Source organism: Anser brachyrhynchus, assembly GCF_964034855.1.
Source record: "Anser brachyrhynchus genome assembly, chromosome: 5".
In the NCBI taxonomy this organism is placed as follows: domain Eukaryota; kingdom Metazoa; phylum Chordata; class Aves; order Anseriformes; family Anatidae; genus Anser; species Anser brachyrhynchus.
In genome coordinates, this window is record NC_137699.1 from 34,806,563 (window position 1) to 34,830,405 (window position 23,843).

The 23,843-nt window shown below is 42.7% G+C and overlaps 1 protein-coding gene across 2 annotated transcripts in view; it reads left to right on the plus strand.

Moving 5' to 3' along the window:
• The first annotated feature begins 3,884 nt into the window (after positions 1–3,884).
• RMDN3 (regulator of microtubule dynamics 3) overlaps positions 3,885–23,843 on the plus strand; it is a 44,538-nt gene continuing 24,579 nt past the window's right edge. Inside the window, exons 1-6 of one of the 2 annotated variants that reach the window (XM_080594351.1) lie at positions 3,885–4,235; positions 6,044–6,239; positions 6,893–7,039; positions 11,601–11,868; positions 13,259–13,361; positions 14,682–14,742. In XM_080594351.1, coding sequence (XP_080450477.1) covers positions 3,986–4,235; positions 6,044–6,239; positions 6,893–7,039; positions 11,601–11,868; positions 13,259–13,361; positions 14,682–14,742 — 1,025 coding nt within the window. In that variant the 5' untranslated portion in view covers positions 3,885–3,985. Of the gene's footprint in view, positions 4,236–5,600; positions 5,744–6,043; positions 6,240–6,892; positions 7,040–11,600; positions 11,869–13,258; positions 13,362–14,681; positions 14,743–23,843 lie in introns of those variants that run through there. The other variant, XM_080594352.1, reaches the window with a different exon arrangement.

Consider the following 23,843-nt stretch of genomic DNA (forward strand, 5'->3'; position numbering starts at 1 on the left):
TATCAGACGCTGATGTTGTCATATTCCTAAAGTGTGCCCCAAATATCCTGATGTATGCATTTTGAGCTGTATGTGGATACCTCACCCCATGGGTTAAACCCCTGCTCCTTCAGATCACCTGCATGCCCAGGACGGTCTTCCCAAATTCCCTGGTGTCAGAACAGGCCAAATGTTTATTCCTAACACTTATTTTCTGGTATAAACATGCGCTTCGCTTCTAACATGAGAAACTGAGGCATAATTTTGCCTCCATTACCCAGTGAATGAAAAGGAAGTGCTTTCTGCTGCTAAATTCACCTCGGTTGTGATTGCTTCCTACAGAAGCACCCAAATCCACCACCCCGGTGACCCGGACCAGGCGGACTCTGCTGTGAGCGCATTCCCATCCCACCAGCCATGGGAAGGAGCCCAGAGATGAAATCCAGACCCTTGGATCTCTCTGCAAATTAAAGAGAAAAAAAAAGAAAAAAAAAAAAACATCCAGGGCTCTTGCAGTGTGGCGGGCTGCCAGGCGCTTGCTCTCGCTGCCTGCTTTGGCTCTCACAAGGCTCTTTCTTGGGGGGGCAGGGAATAAAAGAGAGGAAAAAGAAAAACAGAGCCTGCACACAATATTTTGGTATTGAATTTCCTGTTAAGATACTGAAATCTGGGAGGCAGCCCAAGCGCTCTGTGTGGTGGTGGCGTGAGAGCAAGCCATAAAATGTGATGCAGTACATCCCAGCGGTACCATTCATCATCGGAAAGCAATTATCGCCCCTTGGTGCTGGCTCCGACCTGTCTACTTAAAGTCGTGGTCGGACATGGGCAGCAATAATTTGTGGAAAAGAAAGCAAAAGGTCACGTGGCTCTGCCATAGATCATCGCACCGTTACAAGAGTGGCACACGAAGAGCTCTGTTTTTCCCCATCTGACATCAGTGGCTTTTTCTCATAACACTCCCTTCTTTCTGCAGCTCCCAAGACTAAAAGAGGGGAGCTTTAGCTAAGACATTAGGAAGAAATTCTTCACTCAGAGGGTGGTGAGGCACTGGCACAGGCTGCCCAGAGGAGCTGTGGCTGCCCCATCCCTGGAGGTGTTCAAGGCCAGGTCGGATGGGGCTTTGGGCAACCTGGTTTGGTGGAGGTGTCCCTGCCCGTGGCAGGGGGTTGGAACCAGCTGGCCTTGAAGGTACTTTCCAGCCCAAACTACTCTATAGTTCTATGAAACGTAACCAGCCCACAGGTTCACTGCATTTACTGTGGGATGGAGAAATTAAAACGCAAAAGCCTGGAGCTCATGATTTTGCCATTAATTTTATCATTAATATCTTCCTTGCCTTAGACAGAGTCCATCTCCAACTATAATACTGCGATCTCAACCAAAAGCCAGTGGTTCTTTACACCCCCTGTATCACGGCAAGTCCTATGAATGGTTTGCTCTCTAAAATAACCATTTCAGACTGTGCTACTTGGTGGCTTTCCTCAATTACTTTTTTTTTTTTTTTTATTTCTACGCTTGTCCCTTACTCCTGGAAGCTGCCCAGCCTTCAGCCGGCGAAGAGTGAGGTTTTAAGAGATTTCACACTACAGAGTGCTCCCAGAGCCCTGCACCACCCTTCAGGGCACAATTCCAGACCCAGAGCTGATGGCCCAAGTCATCTGCAAGCCCCTCTGCTCAGGGGATGGGGAGAACTCGTTGCATCAAAAGATTTGACATTCCAGGAACGTTGTGCTTAATGAAAACTTGAGGCGTATGAAAGAAATTGCATTGCCTTTTAACAATGAAGAATTGCTTCCTAATTACCAAACAAGTTGTTCATCCACAGCATTGGGTCCTTGCAACCTGTTGGCTTTGATCCTGCTCCAAGTGATGAAGGTGTGAGTGTGTTTTTATGAGGAGGTAGTGATTTTCACTCCACATTTTGATGTCACGTGGGAGAAATAGACTTCCCCCCCACAGAGCTAAGGATAAAATGCCTCTGAAAGTTACCTGTGCTTCTTGCTAAGCTCTGGTTTGTGTGTCAGATGTGAGGCCATTTGTCACTGGTCACAGCGTCAGCATCCTGTCTGGCACGTCTGCTGGAAATCTGTTAGCAAACAGACCCAAAGTGTCTCTGCAAAACCAAATTGCAAGGTTATTTTAGGAAAAGTAAAGCATTTAGAAAAGAAAAAGATCTTAAATCAGTCTCCATGCACGTTCATTTTACCCAGGGCCCCACTGTGTTCCAGTAACCTCCCTCTGGCCCCAGCAAAGGGATTCATGGGGAAATGAGAAAGGACATTATTACCGCTTTACCTTCAGCAGCAATCTCTTCGTTTCAGAAGGTTTTCATGACAATAACAAAAACACCTGTGCAATCTGGGGGGTTGTTTGCAGGGCTGGCACGTTTCAGGGCAAAAAGGTAATAACTGGGAAGGCAGACTCTAGGATATTATGTGAGCAGCTGACGCTGTTATGGTGATAAACCCAAAGGAGCTTATGAAAACCAAAAGAAAAAGAAAGAAAATGAAATCCAGTGGGAATTTCAGGTCTTTACAACATTCCACCTGACCATCCCAGTTTTTTTCTGCTGAATCATGAAGGGTTAAAGGGAAAGAGTAACGGGGCTCAAGCAGGAGCTATTATTTCCGGAAATTATTTCTTTCAAAAAAAACTTGTTTTTATTACTTTCATTAAAGTGCGACGTGAGATGAACAGGAACAGCAGGCTGCAGCATGGTGTTACTCTGATAACATCTTTAATATCCGCGGGACCATGAATTTGTGCTGCCCTGGGTTATACATAATAACCACACGAAGAAATTCAGCCTTCCATCTCCGTGCCTGCTGGAAGGTGCTCCTGTAGTTGTCACCTGAAATATCTGCATCAGTAAGAAAGGGATGGGGCAGGTCCTCGGCACAAGGGTTTTGTTGGGTGCGGGTGACACTGCGGTCGTTGCCGAGGCTGTGCTGTGGCTGTAGGGATTGTGGTGGTGTTGCTGTGATTGTGGTGTTGTAGGGGTTGTGGTGTTGTAGTTGTAGGAACCGGGGCAGTGTGGTGCAGGTGTAGGTGCAGGTGTAGCTGTAGGTTTAGGTGTAGGTGAAGGTGCAGATACACGTGCAGGTTTAGGTATAGGTACAAGTGTACATACAGGTGTATGGGGTAGGTGTAGGTATCAGCACAGGCACAGATACGAGTGTTGGTGTAGGTACAAGTACAGGTGTCTCTGTAGGTGCAAGTACAGGTGCAGGTACAAGTGTGGGTGTAGGTACAAGTGTATGTACATGTACTGGTACATGTATACATACACACACGTACAGGTGCAGGTACAAATACAAGTGTAGGTATGTGTACAGTTACTGGTACAATCACATGCACTTGTACAGGTGCAGGTATAAGTACAAGTGTAGGTACCCATACAGGTACTGTAACACACATGTACAAGTGTAGGTACACGTACAGGTACTGGGGCACGCACACACACACCTACAGGTACAAGTGTAGGTACATGTACACACACAGGTACATGTACACACACCCCTACAGGTACAGGTACACATACAGGTGTAGGTACACGTCCATGCACAGCTACAGGTGTAGGTACATGCACATGGACATGCACACGCACATGTGTAGGTCCATGTTCATGTACACGTACATGTACAGGTATAGGTGTAGGTACAGCTACAGGTGTAGGTACACGCACACACACCCCTACGGGTACAAGTTTAGGTACAGGTATTGGTACAGGTACATGTGCACAGATACATGCATGTACACACACACATGTACATGTGCATGTAAACATACAGACACATGCATGTACACACACACGTACATGTACACACACACCCCCCTCACACACACACACACACACACCCACCCTCGCACAGGCCCAGCCCCAGCCGGGCCCCTCCCTCCGGCCGAGGCGCGGGGCTCTGACGTCTCCTGACGCCACAGCGCGGCCCGGCCCCGTTCCCCCCGGTTCCTCCCGTCCCGTCCCGTCCCGTCCCGTCCCCCCGCAGCCATGGCGCGGCCCGGGCCCGGCCGCCCGTCGCTGGGGCTGGGGCTGGCGCTGGGCGCCGCGGGGCTGGGGCTGGGGCTGGGCCTCGGCCTCGGCCTGCTCCGGCGGCGCCGCACGGGAGACGGCCGGGATCCGGAGCGGGATCCGGAGCGGGATCGGGATCGGGATCACGATCGGGATCAAGACCGGGATCGGGCTCGGCCCGGCGGGCTCGGCCCGGGCTGCGCGGAGGCCGTGGGGCGGCGGAGCCTGGGTAGGGGCTGGCGAGGGCCGGGCTGGGCGCGGGGAGCGGGGTTAGCGCACGTGGGGTTTGTTTTTTCTCTTTTTTTTTTTTTTTAATTCCTTTTTTTTTTCTTCTTCTCTTTTTTTCCAAGCTTGGGCAAAGCTGCAGGGATAGAAAATGAGGCTGCTTCTGTTTGTGGCATTGCTCGGGTTTTAAAATGAGCACGGCGGTGGTGGTGGGGACTGGGCACGGACAGATGCTCCTGTAGCTCAGCAGCCTGCATCCAAAAAAAAAAAAAAAAAAAGGAAAAAGAGTGCTCACCTGAATACCTTGGCTGGGTTATCTAAAGACCTGTCACTGCTTCTGTGTTGGTGGGGGAGTGGTAACTGAGTAACTTGTAAACAGAGCTTTAACCTCTTGCTGTTACAAAAACATCTTTTAGATGTTTCTAACTCAGTGTTTTCCTGCTGCACTGCACGTGCCATAAACTGCAGGAGACCTGCAGCATCCAGCAGGAGCAGGAGAGTTAATACACCTGCACGATTTTGACAGGTGGCTTTGGCAGACTGCTGCAATAGATGTTCCTCTGCTGCTGGTTAACAACTGCATAACTTGGAAGGAATCCTTTTATCCAGGTCTGTGCGGTTCCACCCCAGAACTGGCACCAGGGTGGATGCTGAGGAGTCGTACGTTGACATTTCCCCGCAGACCCTTCTGCAGAAAACAGCAAAGCAAACATCATTTTTGAGAAGCAAAAGGACAGAATGGCAGTGCTCTGTTAGCTCTGAGTTCAGGTGTTTTAACACAGGGTGCCCAGAAAGATAGGCCCTTCGCTTCTGCAAATCTGGCTGCCTTTTGAGAGTGTTTTTTTTTTAATATATGTATTAAAAGAGTGTTCCTAAATAATTGACTTAAATGGTGATGTGTTGCTCTAAGTTATAATATTTAGTGTGAGCTTTCAAGAGGAAAGCAAGTAAAATTCACAAATATACGTCTGTCCTTATGTGCTGGTTGATCTCACTGTATCTGCAAGAAGACTTAAAAGATCAGGCAAACTGGTAAATGTTGTAGATTGGCCCAAGCCAATGACGTATGTTGATGACAGCTGCAATTTGAAACCCGTTGTCTCCTCTTTGGGTTTCTGTTTCGTTTTCTTTTCCTGAATAAGAATAGAGTTGTGGGTTGGCTGTTGGTTTTTTTGATTGGTTGGTTTGGTTTATTTGTTTTGTCGTTTGTTTTTATTTTTATTTAACATATTTAACAGAATTTTTATTTAACATTTATTTAACACTGTGGACAGAAAAGTCTGTCCACGGTTAGCTGTATTGCCCTTGTTCATTGCCACGTGTTACCTTGTAGGCTGGTTGTTCTCCTGGCTGGTGGCCTCCAGAGCTGATTGTAATTCAGAAGAAAAGCAGGCTAGTTTTCAAGTGTAATGTTGATACAGAAGTATGCAGAACGGAAATTGAATTAATTTGCAGTCAGGACTTCTTCAAAAACAGTAATTTGCTTCTCTGCAGTGGTCTTAGTGATGTTCGGTATGGATTTTGCTCTTTTTCTAAATTTTTCACAAGGGGATGTCTACGGAAGTGTGGTTAAAAGAGCTTTATTCACCTCGGTTAGTGTTGCACAAGTGTTAGGTGTGGCTATGTGCAGGTGTCAGAGAAGGGGGTGGTAAACCAGTGGAAGAACCCAAAACCCTAGGCCAGGTCAGAAGGCAGTACTCAAGATTAAGCCTTATATCCTCCATTTTCTGAAAACAAAGCTGAACTGAGATTTCCTATGAGAAGTCCTTTTCCATTTGCACCTAATGAACTTTTTCTCTCATTTTTTTTAAGCCCTGCACAAAACGCCAGTTCCTGCAGAGGCAGGAGATGGTGCTGTGTACACACCTCTGCTGACACAGGACGAACAGGTGGATGTTCTGGACCGCCTGGACTTCATGTTGAGAAACATTGCAGAGCTAAGGAAAGAAGTGGAGGAGCTACGAAACAGCCTACAGCACTTAGCTGGAGAAATCATTGGTGAAGTCAGGTGAGTATCGACCCTTCCCCTTCCTCATCTTTTCCTGTTGTTGTACATTTGTACTCTATAGCACAGGAAAACAGCCATGATTAATTAAGTGTATGTTAAGTGCAGAATGAAAAAGTGGAAAAAAAGTCTCTTTAGTTTCCACTGGCATTGCGTCTTGGCCTCCAGTGAGATTAGTATAAAAATATATAAAAATGTATATTTAGCCAAGTTTGCGTTTTTTCTTCTGGAATACTAAGTATTGACACTTGCTTAGGACATATTCTAGACTAGGTTATTTGTTTTGTAAATCTTTGTCTCTTGTTACTGCTGTTTTGTCATTAAGTGCTGCCAACTGTAGGTAACTTCTGATACGCAATAAAATATCTTAGGTTCTGCAAGGGGCTTCAGGATTCCTCTGCCTTTACTCACTGAGGAAATCAGAGGAAGGCGTGTGATATGATTATCCTTTTGTATATGTATTGCTGTGGTCAGACTTGCTTTAAGAGTAGAATACCATGGTACTGATGGTAGCGAGATGTTTATGTAAGCAAGAGCAAGTCACCTTGTGAATTTTTTGGGTATAGAGCACATTGGATAGAATCTGCTAGAGAGAGGTACGGAAGCAGAATCTCGCCATCAAGTGGGTTTTGTTTCTCTTTTTGCCTTTCTTACAGGTGCCATCTGGAAGAAACACAGAGAGTGACACGCCGAAGGCGTTTCCCGTTCCATAGGGAAAGAAGTGATTCCACGGGGTCCAGTTCAATTTATTTCACAGCCAACTCGGGAACAGCTACCACAGATGATGGAGAAAGCGAAGGCGGGTAAGCAGAACGCCATGTCTGAGGCAGCTTTTATAGACTTTGGTGCCCAATTACTTACTTATGAGCAGTGTCATGCAAGTAAAAGATTGGTTTTCTTTTCCCTGCTGGCTGTTTGTCATCCTGGTTTTATTTGCTTTTATTACAATAAGTCCACCTGATGTATTATGTAAGGGAAAGTTATTTCCCTCTGAGGCCCCGATAATAAAGACTGCTCCTTAAAAAGAAAACCGAAGCCTTCCAGCGGTGCTTATCAGCACGGGACATGTCTCTGCTACTGTATGCATCTTGGTAGGAAAGTTAACAGCGTACTATAGGGAAATCAGCAATACTCTAGTTGGGCTGGATCATAACTTTGGAATATAGATAATTTTTTTTTGATTACATTTTGATAGTGCTTGCTGAAGGCACATACAGCTCCCTGAGAATTTGAACGACAGGGCACAATTTGAAGCAAACACACACACATGATAAAACCTCTGAAGGTGTTTGTTAATGGGAATTGGGAGCATCAGGAATTCATTCTTAATGTATGATGGGTGATCAGGAGCTTTTGCCAGAGGTAAGTGCTGTGATTCCAAGCATGACTTCTGGGTAGGTGGTAGGAGAGACTTTATTTTAAAAAAATGAAAACAAAAACATTTGATTTGGGAACCTTGCAGGAAGGAGGGTATTAGGATCCCAGCCTGAAACTCAAGTGAGAGACTTATCAGGTTAGAAATAAAATTTCCATACATAATACATTTTAGAATGTCTGGAAAGCGTGAGAAATCTAAACATATTCCTGTTAACTAAGGTGTTGTTGGTTAGGGTATTTCTTGTGAATTTTTCTCAGTGTGTAACAGTGATCACTTTTGTTGCTTAGGTTCTTACAATCTAAAACCAGGTGAAAACTACAGTATAATTGAAGAACACAGACAAAGAATGCAGTATAAATGCAAGTACTGTGATATTAAAGCAAGAGGTCTGCTGCATACACGTACCAGACTTCTGCTGTGCCTTAATCAGATGAATTTTACAGCTTTTGAAGTATGTAGACATTTTCTAAAACAGGCAGTGCTGGTACTAAACGTTTTCCCAAAGAAGTTGACGTGAAATACAATTTAAAGAGAGAAGTTAATTAAGGCACAAAGAGAAAGAGAGGCAGAATTTGGACGTAAGGTGCTGTTTGGTAGTGGTCTAATGACCAGTCAGCTGGTGCACACTGACACTTTGCAACATGGGTTTGTAATCAGGACACAAACCTGCAATTACTGGAGCAGCCTCCTAGAACAAAGGACACAGATCTGTGGGAAAGCAGGCTTTGTTACTTCCATAAAAATAGGTCATTTTAATGTTCAGTCTCAGTAACTGGAATTGGTGAGGCAGGAAAGAGCGTATACGGTGTCATTCAGGTGATGGAACTGCTTCATTCATCTGAAGCGCGTGTTCATATGAAAGCAAAATTTGGGAGTAAGTGAGTCACGGTGGTGTAATGTGTCAGAAGGCTACATAATAAATTATAGATATATATGTGTGTGTGTGTGTATATATAGTTGAAGGCAGGACCTGTGCCATCCAGATAACAACAGATGCGTTTAATCATCAGGTTGCCAACAGATATTTTATAAAGCATATTGAAAAGGGTGATATTTTTTAACAGATACCAGCCCCGAGTGGCATCTGATCATTAGAAATTTTTAAGTTGTGATAGAGGCCAGGAAGGATCCTAAGGTTTGTTCAGACTCTCCTTGGAGTACCTCAAGTGACGTGTGGAGTGGGGGCGTATTTTACTGTAAAACCTTGTTACTTTATCAGGAACCTTGTTATGGTTGGGGGATTTTTTACTTTTTATTTAAAATCTATAAGAAGGTTTAATGACTGGAGTGAAGAACTAGTGGATAAGCAGCTCTCGTTTGGTGTAAATATGTATATGTATAGGATATTTGAATGGTGTATCATGTCACCCTGGTATTTGTCCTACGCAAATAAGTGTAATGTTAGCCTGTTCAGGACCAGCTGCCTTTGGCATGCAGTGTTTTCTTCTAGAGATGTAAATACTAAACTTGTATTGTAGAAAATCAGGGTAGAAAATGCACTTTTTGGAAAAAGAATATTTGAGCTTTTTAGCAGCCGCTGGGAGGAAGAATAAGACTATCCTTAGATACGTTTCAGCCGTGTATTCATTTCTGGCAATTGCATTCTTTTAATGAAATACAAGGGGGGGAAAACAAGTCACATTTCAGCTTTATTTTATAAACCACATGGACATAAGCATCTTCTCCGATTTCATATGCAATTGACAAAAATCTTCACAAACTTTCAGGAGCCTGGGGGTCTTGGGCTTTTACAGAACTTAATTTCTGCATATTGCTTTGGCACTGCTTTGGTCTTTCGGGCTTCTTCGCCTCCTTCCATGTGCTTTTCAGTTCCAGATAGTGTGTTTTCATTTTCTGTCAGGATGTGTGCTAGCCAGAGGCCTCAACATACCAAAGCATTTAAGGACTTTCCATCATCATAAACTTGGGAAAATAGGCCGATAATATCTAAATCCCTTAATCTTTCTAAAAACTCTTGAGTTTATGAAATTATATACAGTATTGCATCTCTTTTTAAGCTGGCAGCATCTTGTATGTGCTGTCTTGGAGAAAACACGTTTTTGTGGTGAAGAAAGGGGTGTATAGGAGCCACCTGTTGCTGCTTGTTTTTAAAGGCCCTAATGTCTTTCAGGATCCTTCAGCGTGGAAAGTGGTTTAAGTACCGAAATGTTTGCAGCCACCAGTGAAATGTTGCAGTGAAACAGTATCACCGCTGCGGAGCCCACAGCCACCCTGCTTAGTGGGTTAGGATGGGAAATAATGAATTGGGCTAAATCTCAGCCACAGAGGAAATTTGAGGAGTTTTTGTTTAAGTGCTGAAAATGAAATAGTCTAGGGAACTAATAATATCATTAACTGTGAGAAAATACCATGAAATTAAGCTTTTAGCTCGACCTGAATGAGAGCCATGCCAGTGTCACCTAACTCCACGTTGTAAGTAGGCAGTGCGGAATTTAATGGATAACCTTCAGCACATCACCTTGTGTTTGGTTTCCAGGTTTTGCAGGGATAACAGATGACTGTTACTTTATTTCTTGTCTTATTTATATATTTTTTAAACTACGAAATGGTACTTTTTAAAATTTATGGTTGTAGGCTGTGGTGAATGAGGTTATTTACCTCAGAAAGGGAAATGTTTGAGCATAATTGATGGTTCTTAGAAAACTGAAGTTTTGATAGCCAAATGTACTTTGTTATCTGTCTGTGGCCAATTTAGTGTAACTGCTTTCTTTAGATATGCACACTAGTCACGTATCTGTATCTCCAGACAAAGGCAGCTTGTGCAGAGTGATAGATTCTGCCTTGGAGAACAGTGCTGCCAGGACAAAAGGGAGTACAGCTGTAGTTACCAAATACCCCCAGGCTGTGACAGCTTTTAATTCTAACAGAACTTTTTAAGTTCAGCATTTAGCTTGGGCACAGGTTAATTAGGAAACAGCAACAAATATCCTCTAGAATTAAACACTTATGGGCTTTGAAGTATACTGCTTCAGGAAGATTGCCTTCTACCCAGATAAACCAATGAAATCCGAATATAGAAGTGCAACTTCTTAAATTCCTGGCTAACCTGGGCTGCTCCTTCTGGTTAAGCGCTCACAGAAGAATGTGAGGGGGTCAAATAGATCAAGAATCTTTTTCAAGTTGTTTGAAGCTATGCCCTCACACCCAGGTCTCGTTCTGTAAGTAGACACCGTACCACAATTCTATCAGTTGATACATAATGCTGCTTTAAATTTCCAGCTTAGGTGCCTGTGTATGATGTGGGGGAGCTGAATTTTAGCCATTTTCATCAGTTTTGATCTAAGCTTTATCCTGTTTCTTTTGACTAATTTAGCAGCTAATCACTGCCTGGGTTTTTGTTCATGGGGTGCCTTTCTGTGGCTCATCTGCCATCTCCTTGCTTGACTTTTGCTCAAGCCAAATAGTTTGGATTGCTCCCCTCCTGTTTTGTACCTTTTCAGTGGGAACAAGCTGTTTTGTGTTTAGCGCTCAGACATTATGATGGAGGTAATAGGTATTGCCAAAACAGCTGTTATGTCTGAATTTCCTGGAACAGGTTAAAAATCTCAAATTATATTTTATACACGGATGAGCATGTTGGATCTTTTGTTGAAATTTTCTTTTACAATTCACGCATTTAACTAAATTGTTCTAGCTCTGTTCTTAGTGTTTAATTCTTACAGTTAAAAGGCCTGAGGGAAGCTTTTAAAGTATGTGAACAAGACATGGACCCTTGTGACTGAGCTCTACTTAACTTTTTGGGGGCTTCCTTTCTTTCTTCAACCTTTTGTGGTTGTGTCTGTTACATGAGAAATAATGAACGGTGTGTCATTTGAGAGGCTTGGATCGCACAGTGTTCCCTGGGATAAACTGAGATACACTACTCTATCAGGAAGAGTTGATTTTTGTGTACCATACGTGTCATAGCACAGCATCTCCTCAGACTAATTTTCCATTATGTTTTTTTCTTTTTTTTTCCCTGAAAGGTACACCACAGCCAATGCGGAGTCTGACTATGACCGGGAGTCTGAGAGAGAAAGTGAAGAAGGGGAGGACGAAGTGAGCTGTGAAACAGTGAGAACAGTGCGCCGGGATTCCCTGGACCTTGTCAACGAGGATGAAACACCTTTAATCTTAGATTCCTTGCTGGAGGAAGGACTGGGTCAGCTACTGCAGCAAGCTGACCGCTTGCATAATGGACATGAGCAAGAGAAGAGAGAGGGATTCCAGCTGCTTCTGAATAATAAACTGGCGGTAAAGGTTGCCTTCTTATATCTTCCAGCAGTGATTTGTGTTTTTAGCTAAATAGCTGGGAAAGAGGAAATTGCATTTCTTAGTGGGATCCAGGTTCTATACAACAACTGGGCCAGTTTCCAGCTGCCCTCTTTCTCAGGAGCAGCCTGCGAGCTGGCTGAAGACCAAAACGGTTCAGGCTACAGCAGCAGCCAGTTCCCAGTCCCTATCTGTCCTGGAGCTCCACTATATCGTGTCATCACTTTCCCTGAGTGAGCACTGCACAAATGCAAAGTAACAGCGGGATGTCTATACAATAAACTCAGCTAGTGTTTTGATAACCTGGATGTGTCACTATATCATACACGTGATGCAAAACTATCCCGATTCAGTTTGTGTTGGCGCTGCAGCTGAGGTGAGAGAACGTAGCAAGGGTCAGTTCTACTCCAGCTGTCGCAGGGAGCTAGCTTATATCTCTGGCCATGCACAGTGGTGCACCCAGCCTTGAAATGTGCCTAGCTGAATGCAGCATTGCTGCTGTTGTGATCTACAGCAGCTAATTCAGGACTGCCTTTGCTGCAGTTGCACCGTCACCCTCTGTTAGTGTTTATCTGAGAACTGCATAGCCATTAAAGACAACTTTTTAGGTTTTAAAAAGCAAAGCCCGTACTACTCCTGTGTTTCCATGAGTTATAGAGGGAAAGATATAAAAGAGGACCTGATCATTTCTAATTCCAAGGGAGTTTTTTCCTTCCAGTCAGGAAGAAATGGCGGAGTTGTCAGCTTCTGAAATTCTTTTGTATGCTTCTTTCTTGTGATCTCCCACTTTTTTGTATTTACAGCACTATTGCAAAATAAACCAGATTGTTAGATGGTTGTGTTTTTAAGTTTACTTCTTTTTTTTTTTTTTTAAGTAAACTTGCATTTGTCAGAACATAACTGCTCCAGCATTACCAATGCACCTCTGGTTCAAGAATGACCCAGAAATTGAAACTGAGTGCTGACTGAAACATGAAAAAGAACATTCAATTTTTGATTTTAATGAAGTAGTGAGGTTTGGGGTTGTTGTTTTTTTGTTGCTGTTGTTTTTTCCTCCAGTGTTTTCAGGTTAGTGGAGGCTGCCAAAAAAATGACCCCAGTATAACCTCTGAAGTGAAGGGAAGTGTTGTTAGAGGGCAGCAATCATTAGATTAGTACCAGAAGCGTAGCATTGTAAGCTTATAAATTCAGCCACTCTATTTGCTCTTTTGAGGTTCTGCTTCAGTTCTCATAGATTTGGACCTTTTAAGGTTTCAGAAATGTCTGTGCAACTTCTAGTATGTGCCCTCGCTTGATTTTTCCTTCTTGTTCTATCAATGGCAGAATGGATGTTTTACGTGGTTGATGCATCTCATTTATGTTTTCACTGCAGTATGCGGACCAGAGAGACTTTCTTTGGCGCCTAGCCCGAGCACATAGCGATATGTACGAAATCACAGAAGACACAGATGAGAAGAAAACATATGCATCTGATGGTAAGGAATTGTGTGTTCGTGGCAAGGAGAGGGGGGTGTTCGAACCTGGTGCTACACTTCAGAGTTATAAACCTTGCACTGCAGACTATGTGGAGGCATTATGTAGTTGTACTGTGGTGGTTGGTGGTATGTGTTCTGAAGGGCAGTGTAAGTGGACCAAGAGCTACTTAAAAATGTACACGTTTTTTTCTCAAACCTATCTTATATATATCCAGTGTGATAGTAAGAGAAGTTTTTGCTTCATCCCATTTAGTTTTTTGTGTTGCTGACATGTGCAGGTACTTAAAAAAACTAAATGTGTCTGTTTAGTTAGTGAAATCAGTTTAGTTTCATTTCATTCTCCTTCACTATCTTGAATTTGAATTGTTGGCAAGTTTGTAGGTGGGTCAGAACAACACAAATTATCATCTTCATTTTAATAAAGATGTGTGACAAAAGATTCTATTCTAAAACATCTCTATCCTGTTTATTATCCAAATAACCAAATGTACTTTTTAATGTTATAAGTAATATAATTATTTTCTGGAAACCATTGTAGCCATTTAAAATGTGAAATTTACCTCCTATTTGGATAGTTCTTTTTGCCTTTAATAGATGCTTAATTCTCAGTTTTTTGAGGCTGCAGGTTCTTAGAGGAAAGAAGGGAAGTGAGGCAAATTCTAGCTCTAAGGCTGTGGAATGAATCAGAACAAAACCATTGCAAACTTTTGCTAACTTTTCTTGACACGTTGGGGAAGATACTTTTCGTTACAGATGAATGTACTTCCAAATAGGGTGAAACCATGTTGACAGGTCAAGAAAATTTGCTACTGTGCTTAAAATTCGCATGATCTCTTTGAGTGATCTTGGATGCTCCATATCACTGCAAGGGTGTGAAATTATATATGGCTGTGGTGGTTTCACACCAGTAGCAAGCTAAGCTTTGCCATGTTGTTCTCTCACTCCCCCTCCTCAACAGAACAGGGGGAGAAAATGTGATGACAACAAAGCTTGCAGGTTGAAATAAGGACAGGGAGATCACTTACCAGTTACCGAAATGGGCAAACCAGACTCATCATGAGGAAGAATAATTTATTGCCTATCACTAACAGTCTAGAGCAGTAAGAGTTAAAAGCAAACTAAAAAAACTTTGCCCCCATCCTTTTGTACCTGGTCCCCACAGGCAGTGCAGGGGAAGGGGGTTGTGGTTGGTCCATGCCACTTTGTCACTTGACTGTCCTTCACGGTCACTCTCTGCCCCTGCTCCACGTGGGGTCCCTCCCTCCTTAGGGGAGGCTAGGACTGAAAGTGGCTGAATTTCTTACCTCTGACCACTTGCAGGGAAAGAAGAGCTGGAGATTGCCTTTCAGAAATGGGATGAAAGTGCTGAGTGTCATCAGTGGTATGTAACTCTCCGTCCTGTTTTTAAGAAGGATAGGAAAACTGGAGATTGCTGTGAGTTGAGCTGCATTTAAAAACTGTTTAAGAAAAAAAAGCCTATATGCTCATAATTGATGTACACTTCATTCATTCTATTTTCCATAAAAAGACATTTCTTAATAGCTTTGGTTAATTGGCGTAAGTAATAGTTTTACAGACAATAGGTTTCATTGCAGTTATAGAAATAAACTATTTTGTTTTGCGTATGCCAATTTAATTATGAATTTCTCTGTGACAAAATGGCCAGAAGAGTTCTTGAACAAAAGCAACCAGCTGGAGTCATGAAATTCTTCGGATACCAACAATGGGCTGTATAAGGCTCTTGTGTATCTGCACCTAACAAGTCAAACTGTGCTGATGGTAGTGAAGGATGCACTTCTAGATGAGGCTTGGAGAAATAAGCTATTGGCAAAATGGGTTTGAGATGAATGAGTACAATGAGCCCCATTAAATTTAGCATCAGTGTGAATTTAGCAGACTAAACTGCATTTTCTTTGGGCTTCTTATAGCTTAGGTGCATATATTGTGAAAAGGTGAAATGAAGGAAAGGTTCCTTTAGAAGCCTTTCTGGGAACTGTGAAATTCCCCTTGTAGAAAGTGGAAGACAACAATTTGCTCAGCAGATGACTCTTGGGCCCGTGTACGTGTCTGGGCAGGATGCTGCAAGCCTCTTGCCACAGAAACGAGCTGAACTCCAGCGGTACCACTTGTGATTGTGCAGACCCTGGGAAAATGTGTCTGTGCTGGTGCAAATGGGCTGCCAGAGAACGTCTCTCACAGATAAGCTGCAGAAAGCTAGCTAGAGCGCTTAGTATGGTGAGGCTCACTTTATTTTCCTTCACAAGTCCTCTGTTTCCTTTGGCCCCTTTTCAGCCCCCTGTAGAGTAAGATGTATATCCTTCAAAGCCCAGCTCACAGCCAGCTGCACAGCTGTGGGGGCAAAGAAAGTCTCGGGAGTTACACATTAAATATGTACGAAGTTTTTCCTTTGTGTTCCTCCAACATTCTTGGGTTAATTGCTGGTTTTTCCTCTGTCACTGACATTTCAATAACGCTCTGCTGCACGGAGATGCTTGCTTTATGTCAGGAGTGTGATATATTTGCCTCAGTCGGCTAGGCCTGCTAGCGTGGGCTTAGTGCTGCGCCAGTGTTCCTACATTTATCTTAATTCTGGAGGAAGGAGAAACATCGTTCTTATCAGAAAGCCTTTTTTTAGTTGTCTGGAGAGTGTCTTCTGTCCGGGACTGCTGTAGTCTGATCGTGTATGCTGCTTGTCACTCTGCAAAGCACTCTGGCTTTGAAATGAGTTGAGACAATAGCAGTAGAGGCACGTGGCTTTCTTAGTCCAAAGATACCTTTTTTTTTTTCATGATAGAAGATGAAATGATCTGCAATTTAACCAAGCAGTATTTGTGTAAATGCTGCAGCTGACAGGATTTTGGTTCTAATTCAGGGTATAGTATATATATATACTTATAAAGCTTAGCTTTATTATACAGAATTTGATTGTGTGCAGAGTAGTGGCTGTAATGGGACGTTTAGTCACGTGTTTCCAACACAAAATGTCAAGCCTTTTCAGCTGAGCACACTGCCATGTTAAAACCCATGCCGAACTCATTCCAGAACAGCTTTGGTGAAAGAGTGCACAATTCTCATCCTGTTAGACCTGTCCTTTTTCCAAACAGGAGTAAGGCTTCTGCACATCAACATCTTGCTTCTAATTATAAAGAACAGCTGCAGAAAGGGCTGCTAGAAAAAGGAAATAGCAGAACAGTATGTGGGAGGCATGGGATTTGTTGAAAATGAATATCTAACTACCTTTATCAGTTGCAGAAATTATTTGCTGTCACGAATGTAACAGGAAATTAATTCCCATTCCAGCTCTGTCGGGGTCATGGGATGGTCGCAAGCTGTTTTAATTACAGTCTCTTCTTATGCTAATTAATTTTACCATGAGAAAAAATTTATTGCTAATGAAATACTGCTTAGTACATTGAAAGATATTGAAATACATTGTTCATATATTTGAAAAACGTGGGATAAAGTATAATCCTAAAAGACTAATACTATAGTTTTCCCTTTATTTGAGTAATGAGTATATTGCTCAGAATTACTTTTAGTTCACCATGCTGTCTGCTTAGGAAAAAATGTTCAGGAAAATATAAGGGGAGGGAAAAAGGGAAAGTATACAGTGATCAGTTCCTCCGGTTTGCCATCCTTAACGGCAGCAGGCAGGAGTGCAGAGGTGCATTCGCTGTCAGGTGATGGCCCTTGACGGACCTGTGCTCTGCAAGTCTGCGCAATCCTGTTTTACCTCCACAGTACTTCTGTTGTCCAGGCCATCCTCCCGTACAGGTGCTGGAACATGCTCCATGTAGAAAAAAAACATACTTATTCTGTTTGAATTTGTCAGTAGAGGTTTTAAAGCTTTCTTTGGTTTTGATTTGATGCCATTGCTCTTGGTTTATGGAGAAGTGAACAGGGCCTGATTATTCACACTTCCTTAATTTACAGTTTTATTCTCTCTGTTGTTTCTCTTTCGTATTGGTCTCCTTGCTGAAGAATCCTAATCTTTTATTAGATCATTTTGAGGAATCATTTTATTATCCTCATCACCCTTTGTCTCTCTGTATTCTGTTTTGACTGTATCTTTTTTTTTTTTTTTTAAAGACAGGAGTTATAGGAGCAGCATGGATTTCTGTAATACTAATGTGATGATCCTTTTTGTTCTTACTTCCATATACAGTAATCAATGCTGTCTTTTTCTTTTTCCACAACGTATTAAATTGATGTTTTAACAGAAACATTCCCAGCAATTTTAGTAGCTCTTCACTTGAAGCCTGTGACTGTGTATGTATCTTTGGGTGCATTTACATGTGTGTATTATGTCATGTTGGCTGTTATTTTCTGTTTTCTCAATTGCAACCTACTGTTTGTGGCTTAAGGTAGTTTTGCTGCTTTTTGGTGCTTATTCCTTGCTCTCTATGTTATATTCTTTGCTCCTGTTGCACAAATCATTCCCTGTTTAATTGGCTTTACATTGTGATGCATGTTAGGCATGACAGGAGATACTTTGCATACAATCTAATCATCATTGCAAACAAAGCTTCTGTTTCCTCTCAATGTCTCATTGCAGCAATGAGTGATATTTTAAAGCAGTAGACAAAGTAACAGTGAACAAGAAGGGATTGCTGAGTGCTGGCTAAGGCAACAGCGTGTGGAGAGTGACTGGCTGCAGCTTGGGAGCGTTTTGTGGCTGGATCGTTTGAAGGCTTTGGCAGCGTGATAGTGAATGGTTTCTCAAGAACGACAGGGACGGCAGTAAGTGTCTGGGACTCTGTCTGGACCAGCCTTGGGATCTGCCCAAATATGAAGGAGAGTCCTTTCATGGATCTCCTGGGTCTTCTTGACATTAAGTTTGGTACAAAGCTGCTATTGTAGCCATTTGCTCTTGGAACTCAGCTGGTCCCAAAAGAGACATCTCCGCAGAATGGTTGAAGCAGAGCTGAGATTTCATCAGTGCCGCAGAGACAAGTCAGCCTTTGTATAGTGGGACTGATCTCTGGCTGTGCTTTGCTTGTAGGCACTGTTCCAGAACACAGAAACGTGTAAGGGTTGTCTTGGGCACCTGACATATTTAGTGCCTTCAGAATAGATCCGTATAGTGTGCTACACCAAGTGTTCTTTATGCATACGTACTCCTGTCTAATAACTACCCGATTCTTACTTTTGATGCAGACATAAAATTAATTCTTTTGCTTTAACTGGGTAGATATTTCCAAGTAAATCATTTAATTTGTTAACAGATTTCAGCTCATGAATAGGAGGACAGCACAAGCTTGTAGGCTTGTTCTTGTTTGCTTTCAGGAATGGATGTAGGAGTCATCATTTTACAAACCTGTGCAGTTTGCTGCTTAGACGTATGTGGCATTGTCACGAATGAAGCGAGAGAAACAGTTTCACCCTTGTTAGAATCCCCTGCCCATTTTGATGTGTGTGTTTTCAGTGCGACAGCAAGCACGTAACAGCAGCTTTAAGGATCAAGAAAGCAGAGAGCAGTGTGTTAGCCTTGGCTTCAGCTCCTGTTGTTAAAAGAAATATTGGAAGTACAACCAGAGCAGTAAGGGATTTCAGAGGTTCATCTGGGAAAAATTTTGCAGGTGCTGTATTCCCAGCTTTTGTCTGAATTGAATATTTCATTTTGAAAATGAAATGCTGACTGCTGAAAGCTGTCATTGCAGAAGTCATGAGCTTTGGCCCATCTTGGAGGTAATATATATGTTGATGAGAAGCAGGAGAGGATGTGTTCTTGGGTTGGATGAGCCTCTGAAGTGTGCCCCCTCTTCTAAAAGTCTGTTGCTTTGGAAGATCATCTTGCACACTCGATAGTCACTGAATGGTGTACCAGCCCTTTTAAATTCAGTTGGTACATCTGGCTGTCCTGTGGGTGGATATCTTTTTTTTTTGAGAAGTGACAGCACTCCGGATATTACTTGAAGATAGCTTTAATTTTAACAATTGGCAGTACTTCAGGATTTAACTCTTCATGGATTACTGCCTACAATTGGCCAATTTTGAGATATGCCTGGATTTCTGAGCTGAGCTTTTTGTGTTCCCAAGGTGGATTAAACAGGGGAATTATTGACAATAAATTAGGGGCAGAAGCAACTATAGCAAATAGGAATATTCATTGCATGATATTTCAGCACTTACAGGAGGAACAATAGCATTCAGCTCAAGCCACCTGATTGCATTCCCCAGGCTCAGGAAGGTCCTGCCCTTCTCCAGGGCTGGCAGCATCCTGAAGCACCTCTGTGTCCTGAGCCATGGAGGCTCTGGGAGTGGGGATGCTGGAGGAGAGCCAGGGAAGACGAAAGTTATGAAAACTGTGAGCAGGGACAGAAGAAATCTCAGCAGGCACCACTTATCCTTCCTTCTTTCCGTCCTTCTCTTGGAAACAGCAAAGTAACTTGATGTTCACAGACTGTGGGTTGTTTTTTATTTGTTAGACATGAAGAAATGAGTTGTCTTGTTTAAACTGTAACCTCTGAATCAAGGACTACTAACTACTAATTGGCCCCAACATATTCCCTTTAAAAACAAAAATACTGAGGGATGATTATAATAAAAGTGGTGTGAAGGGAAGCAAGCTGTAAGAAAATGATTTTTTTGAGATTCTGTACCCTGTTCCCATGAAAAATTTAGCCACCAGTAGTTCTTCAGAATATGATAATTTGATCTGGGCTTGCTGTTGGAGAGGAGCAGGTGAAGTTGATGAAATCTTCAGGTATTAGTTATGGTTCTGATGAATATTGAACTTGCAGAAATACAGAGATTGATTTGGAATAATAATAGTGTTCCAACTTGATTGTTTGTATACCATTACATTTGCATCTCAGTCTTTTAGATGGAAGCTGTTTAACCACACAAATCTCAGTAGATGTACAGCTTTGTATGTGTCAGTAACAATATTTTCTTTAAAATGTTTAAATGTGTGATTCCAAAGATAAAAGCTGTAATTTCTACTTCAGCCTAGTACTCGCTTTTAACTTCATTGTGGTAGAAGGGAGAAGGTCTATTAACAGATATCAGCCTTTAGTAAAGAATGAAGATCAAGGAATTCAGATACTGTAGGCTATTCCAAAAAACGTTATTTTACCAGCATTATTGCTACCTTTCCAGCAGGAATTTTGGAAAGAAGGAACCTGGATGGTTTTGATTCCTTCATGGGAAGATTTCTGTGTTGCCCTTTTTTGACAGGGGCTTGCATCCAACCTGTCAGAACAGAGCAGTTAAAGAGCTGGGAGTATAGTCACGAAGGTTATAGAATCATAGAATCATTAAGGCTGGAAAAGCCCTCCAAGATCATCTGGCCCAACCATCCCCGTAGCACCAATGTCACCACTAACCCATGTCCCTAAGCACCACATCCAACCTTTCATTGAACACCCCCAGGGACGGTGACTCCACCACCTCCCTGGGCAACCTGTTCCGGTGCCTGACTGCTCTTTCTGAGAAGAAATGTCTTCTAATTTCCAACCTGAACCTCCCCTGGCACAACTTGGGGCCATTCCCTCTAGTCCTATCACTACTTACCTGTGAGAAGAGGCCGACCCCCAGCTCCCCATGACTTCTTTTTAGGTGGCTGTAGAGAGCAATAAGGTCTCCCTGAGCCTCCTCTTCTCCAGACTAAACACCCCAGTTCCCTCAGCTGCTTCTCATAGGACTTGTGCTCCAGGCCCTTCGCCAGCTTCATAGACCTTCTCTGGACACACTCCAGGGCCTCGATGTCCTTCTTGTAGTGAGGGGCCCAAAGCAGAACACAGTACTCGAGGTGTGGCCTCACCAGAGCAGAGCACACGGGGATGATCACCTCCCTGGCCCTGCTGGCTGCACTATTCCTGATACAAGCCAGGATGCCGTTGGCCTTCTTGGCCACCTGGGCACACTGCCAGCTTGTGTTCAGGCGAGCATCAATCAACGCCCCCAGATCCTTTTCCTCCGCACAGCTTTCCAGCTACTCTGCCTCAAGCCTGTAGCACTGCATGGGGTTGTTGTGGCCAAAGTGCAGGACCCAGCACTTAGCCATGGTGAACCTCATCCCATTGGACTCTGCCCATTGACCTGTCTTGTCCAGGTCCCTCTGCAGAGCCTTCCTACCCTCTGGCAGATTGACACTGCCCCCCAACTTGGTGTTGTCTACAAACTTACTGAGGGTGCACTCAATTCCCTCATCCAAATCATCCATAAAGATATTAAAGAGGATGGACTCAACCCCAACCCCTGGGGAACACCACTGGTGACCAGTCGCCAGCTGGATTTCAATCCGTTCACCACCACTCTCTGAGCCTGACCATCCAGCTGGTTTTTAACCCAGCAAAGCATGTACGTGTCCAAGCCATGGGCTGACAGCTTCTCCAGGAGAATACTATGGGAGACCGTGTCAAAGGCCTTGCTGAAGTATAGGTAGACTACGTCAACAGCTTTAAGTCAGCATGAAGCTGCTCTGTAAAAATTGTACATTCCACAGAATAAATACTATTTGTATCTTCAGGCTTCACTGGGGATGAATACATTTTGTTATGTGAACACATATGGTCCATTCTGCCACCTCCTAAGGCAAACTAGAGATATTCACTGGATAAAACCAACATGGAAATTGAATAAAATTGAAGGCACGTCTTTTGTCCCAACTTTAGTAGCTAATACAGATTTTTAACTTCAACATTTTTAGGATTAAGGAAAGCTGGATTGAGGTATGGGTAAAGAAAGGTGTATTTCAGCCTTTCTCTTCTGAGGCAGTGATCAGAATTTTTACTTAGATTACAAATGAACTTCTGCTTTAGCCAGGTGCCTGTGTAGACTCCTTACTAGCTGATGTGCAAATTAACATAACGTGCAGGATTCCTGGAACCTGAATCACGAGTGTGAGGGAGGGCACTGATCCAGATTTGTGTTCCATTTTCATTTGAACGTTTTAGTGTAGCATAAACCTTCATTTAAAAAAAAAATGCAGGGGGGAGGGAGAGGAAGCATTTGGTTTCTCTTGTTTAAGGAATCAAGAACACAGAGTTGGGAGGGACTTCCCGAAAGTCATCTCGCTCAGCTTCTTGTCTGTGATGCACACCAGGTATATGTAGACCGTCCCTGATCTCTAAAAAATCTTCTAGTGATGAAGGTTGTACTGTCCTCTCGCCTTTCTCCTGTTTCATCAAGCAGTGCATTTAATTACATGGACAATCGAGTATTTTATTTTTGTTCCTGCTATCAGCCAAAGCTTTGTTCTGTCCTCTCTAGACATGGAAAAAAATTTAACATGAGGAACTGTTTGTAAGAGAATACAATAGTTACTCCAATCTTCTTATCCAATCTTTTTTGAAAGAAAGCAGACCCGCTTGTCATAACCTTTTAGTGTGGTGGTGTTCTGCAAGTGTTCTGTTCTTATTGTTGTTTCATGGACTCTATCCAGCTATACTTTTTTTCTTTCTAATTTATTAGTCAAAACTTGTATATACTCCTTGAGCTCAATCTTGCTAGTGCAGCATTGGGCTGTTTCTGATCTACCTTTAAATTTAATTCTCTGCTGCCACCTGCCATTAATAGATGAACTTTCTAGCATAGGTTAATCCACCATCTATTTAAATTTAATCTATGTTATATTACCCAGCTTAATGAAGTTGTTTAATAACAACAGTGTTGATGTTGGAGGAATTTCTTGCCACTCCATTCAGTATCCATTAGTTCATAGTCAATCTCAAAGATCAGTTAATCATGTAAAATTGGGGTAAAGGAGATTCAGGTAACTTAGTCAAAAAAAAAAAAAAAAGTCATGTTCTTCCTGATGCATATTTTCAAAACAGATTAGGCAGACCTCCAGTGATGAAGCTCCTGACCTCACCCTTCAATGAATTGCACATCAATTTTATACGAGTTGCAGCTATACCATGTTTCTTTTGTTTACCCATGAGAATTTCACAAGAAGAATGCTGGAGACGCTAAAATTGAATATATCTGTATTTTTTTCCCCCTCAATCAATTCTCTCAAAACAGGAAATTTAGATTAGTTTGGTATTTTGTTCTTGTGTCTCTTACTGGCAAGACTTGGAAATCAAGCCACTAGACACTTCTGTATCCCAAATGTAGTAAGGCTGTTCTGTTGGGGCTGAGGGTGTTCGTGTGCTATTTTTTCTCTGAGAGCTTGTTGCTAAGACATTGAGATTATATGAACTGTGAAGAACTCATTGATAGTCATTGGTGTGAAGCACCAAAATTAAAGACAGCCCCGAGCTTCTGAGCGGATTTTCTGTCTGTAAACTGGAAGTGGTTTTGAGCGATCCGAATTCATCCTCAGATTCCTAGGGTTGCACCTTTTTGTCTTCCAAGTTGAGAGTGGTATTATTTTAAGTGATATTCTCTGTCAAGTCTTTAATGTGATGTAGGAATTATTCATTTGTATGTGTCGGGTTGTTGCTTTCATCCAAATATATCTTGGTCACAAAGACTTGGGTTTGCAGTTACTTTTTCCACCAAGTTGCACAAGTGTGTGACGTAAGAAAGCTGCTT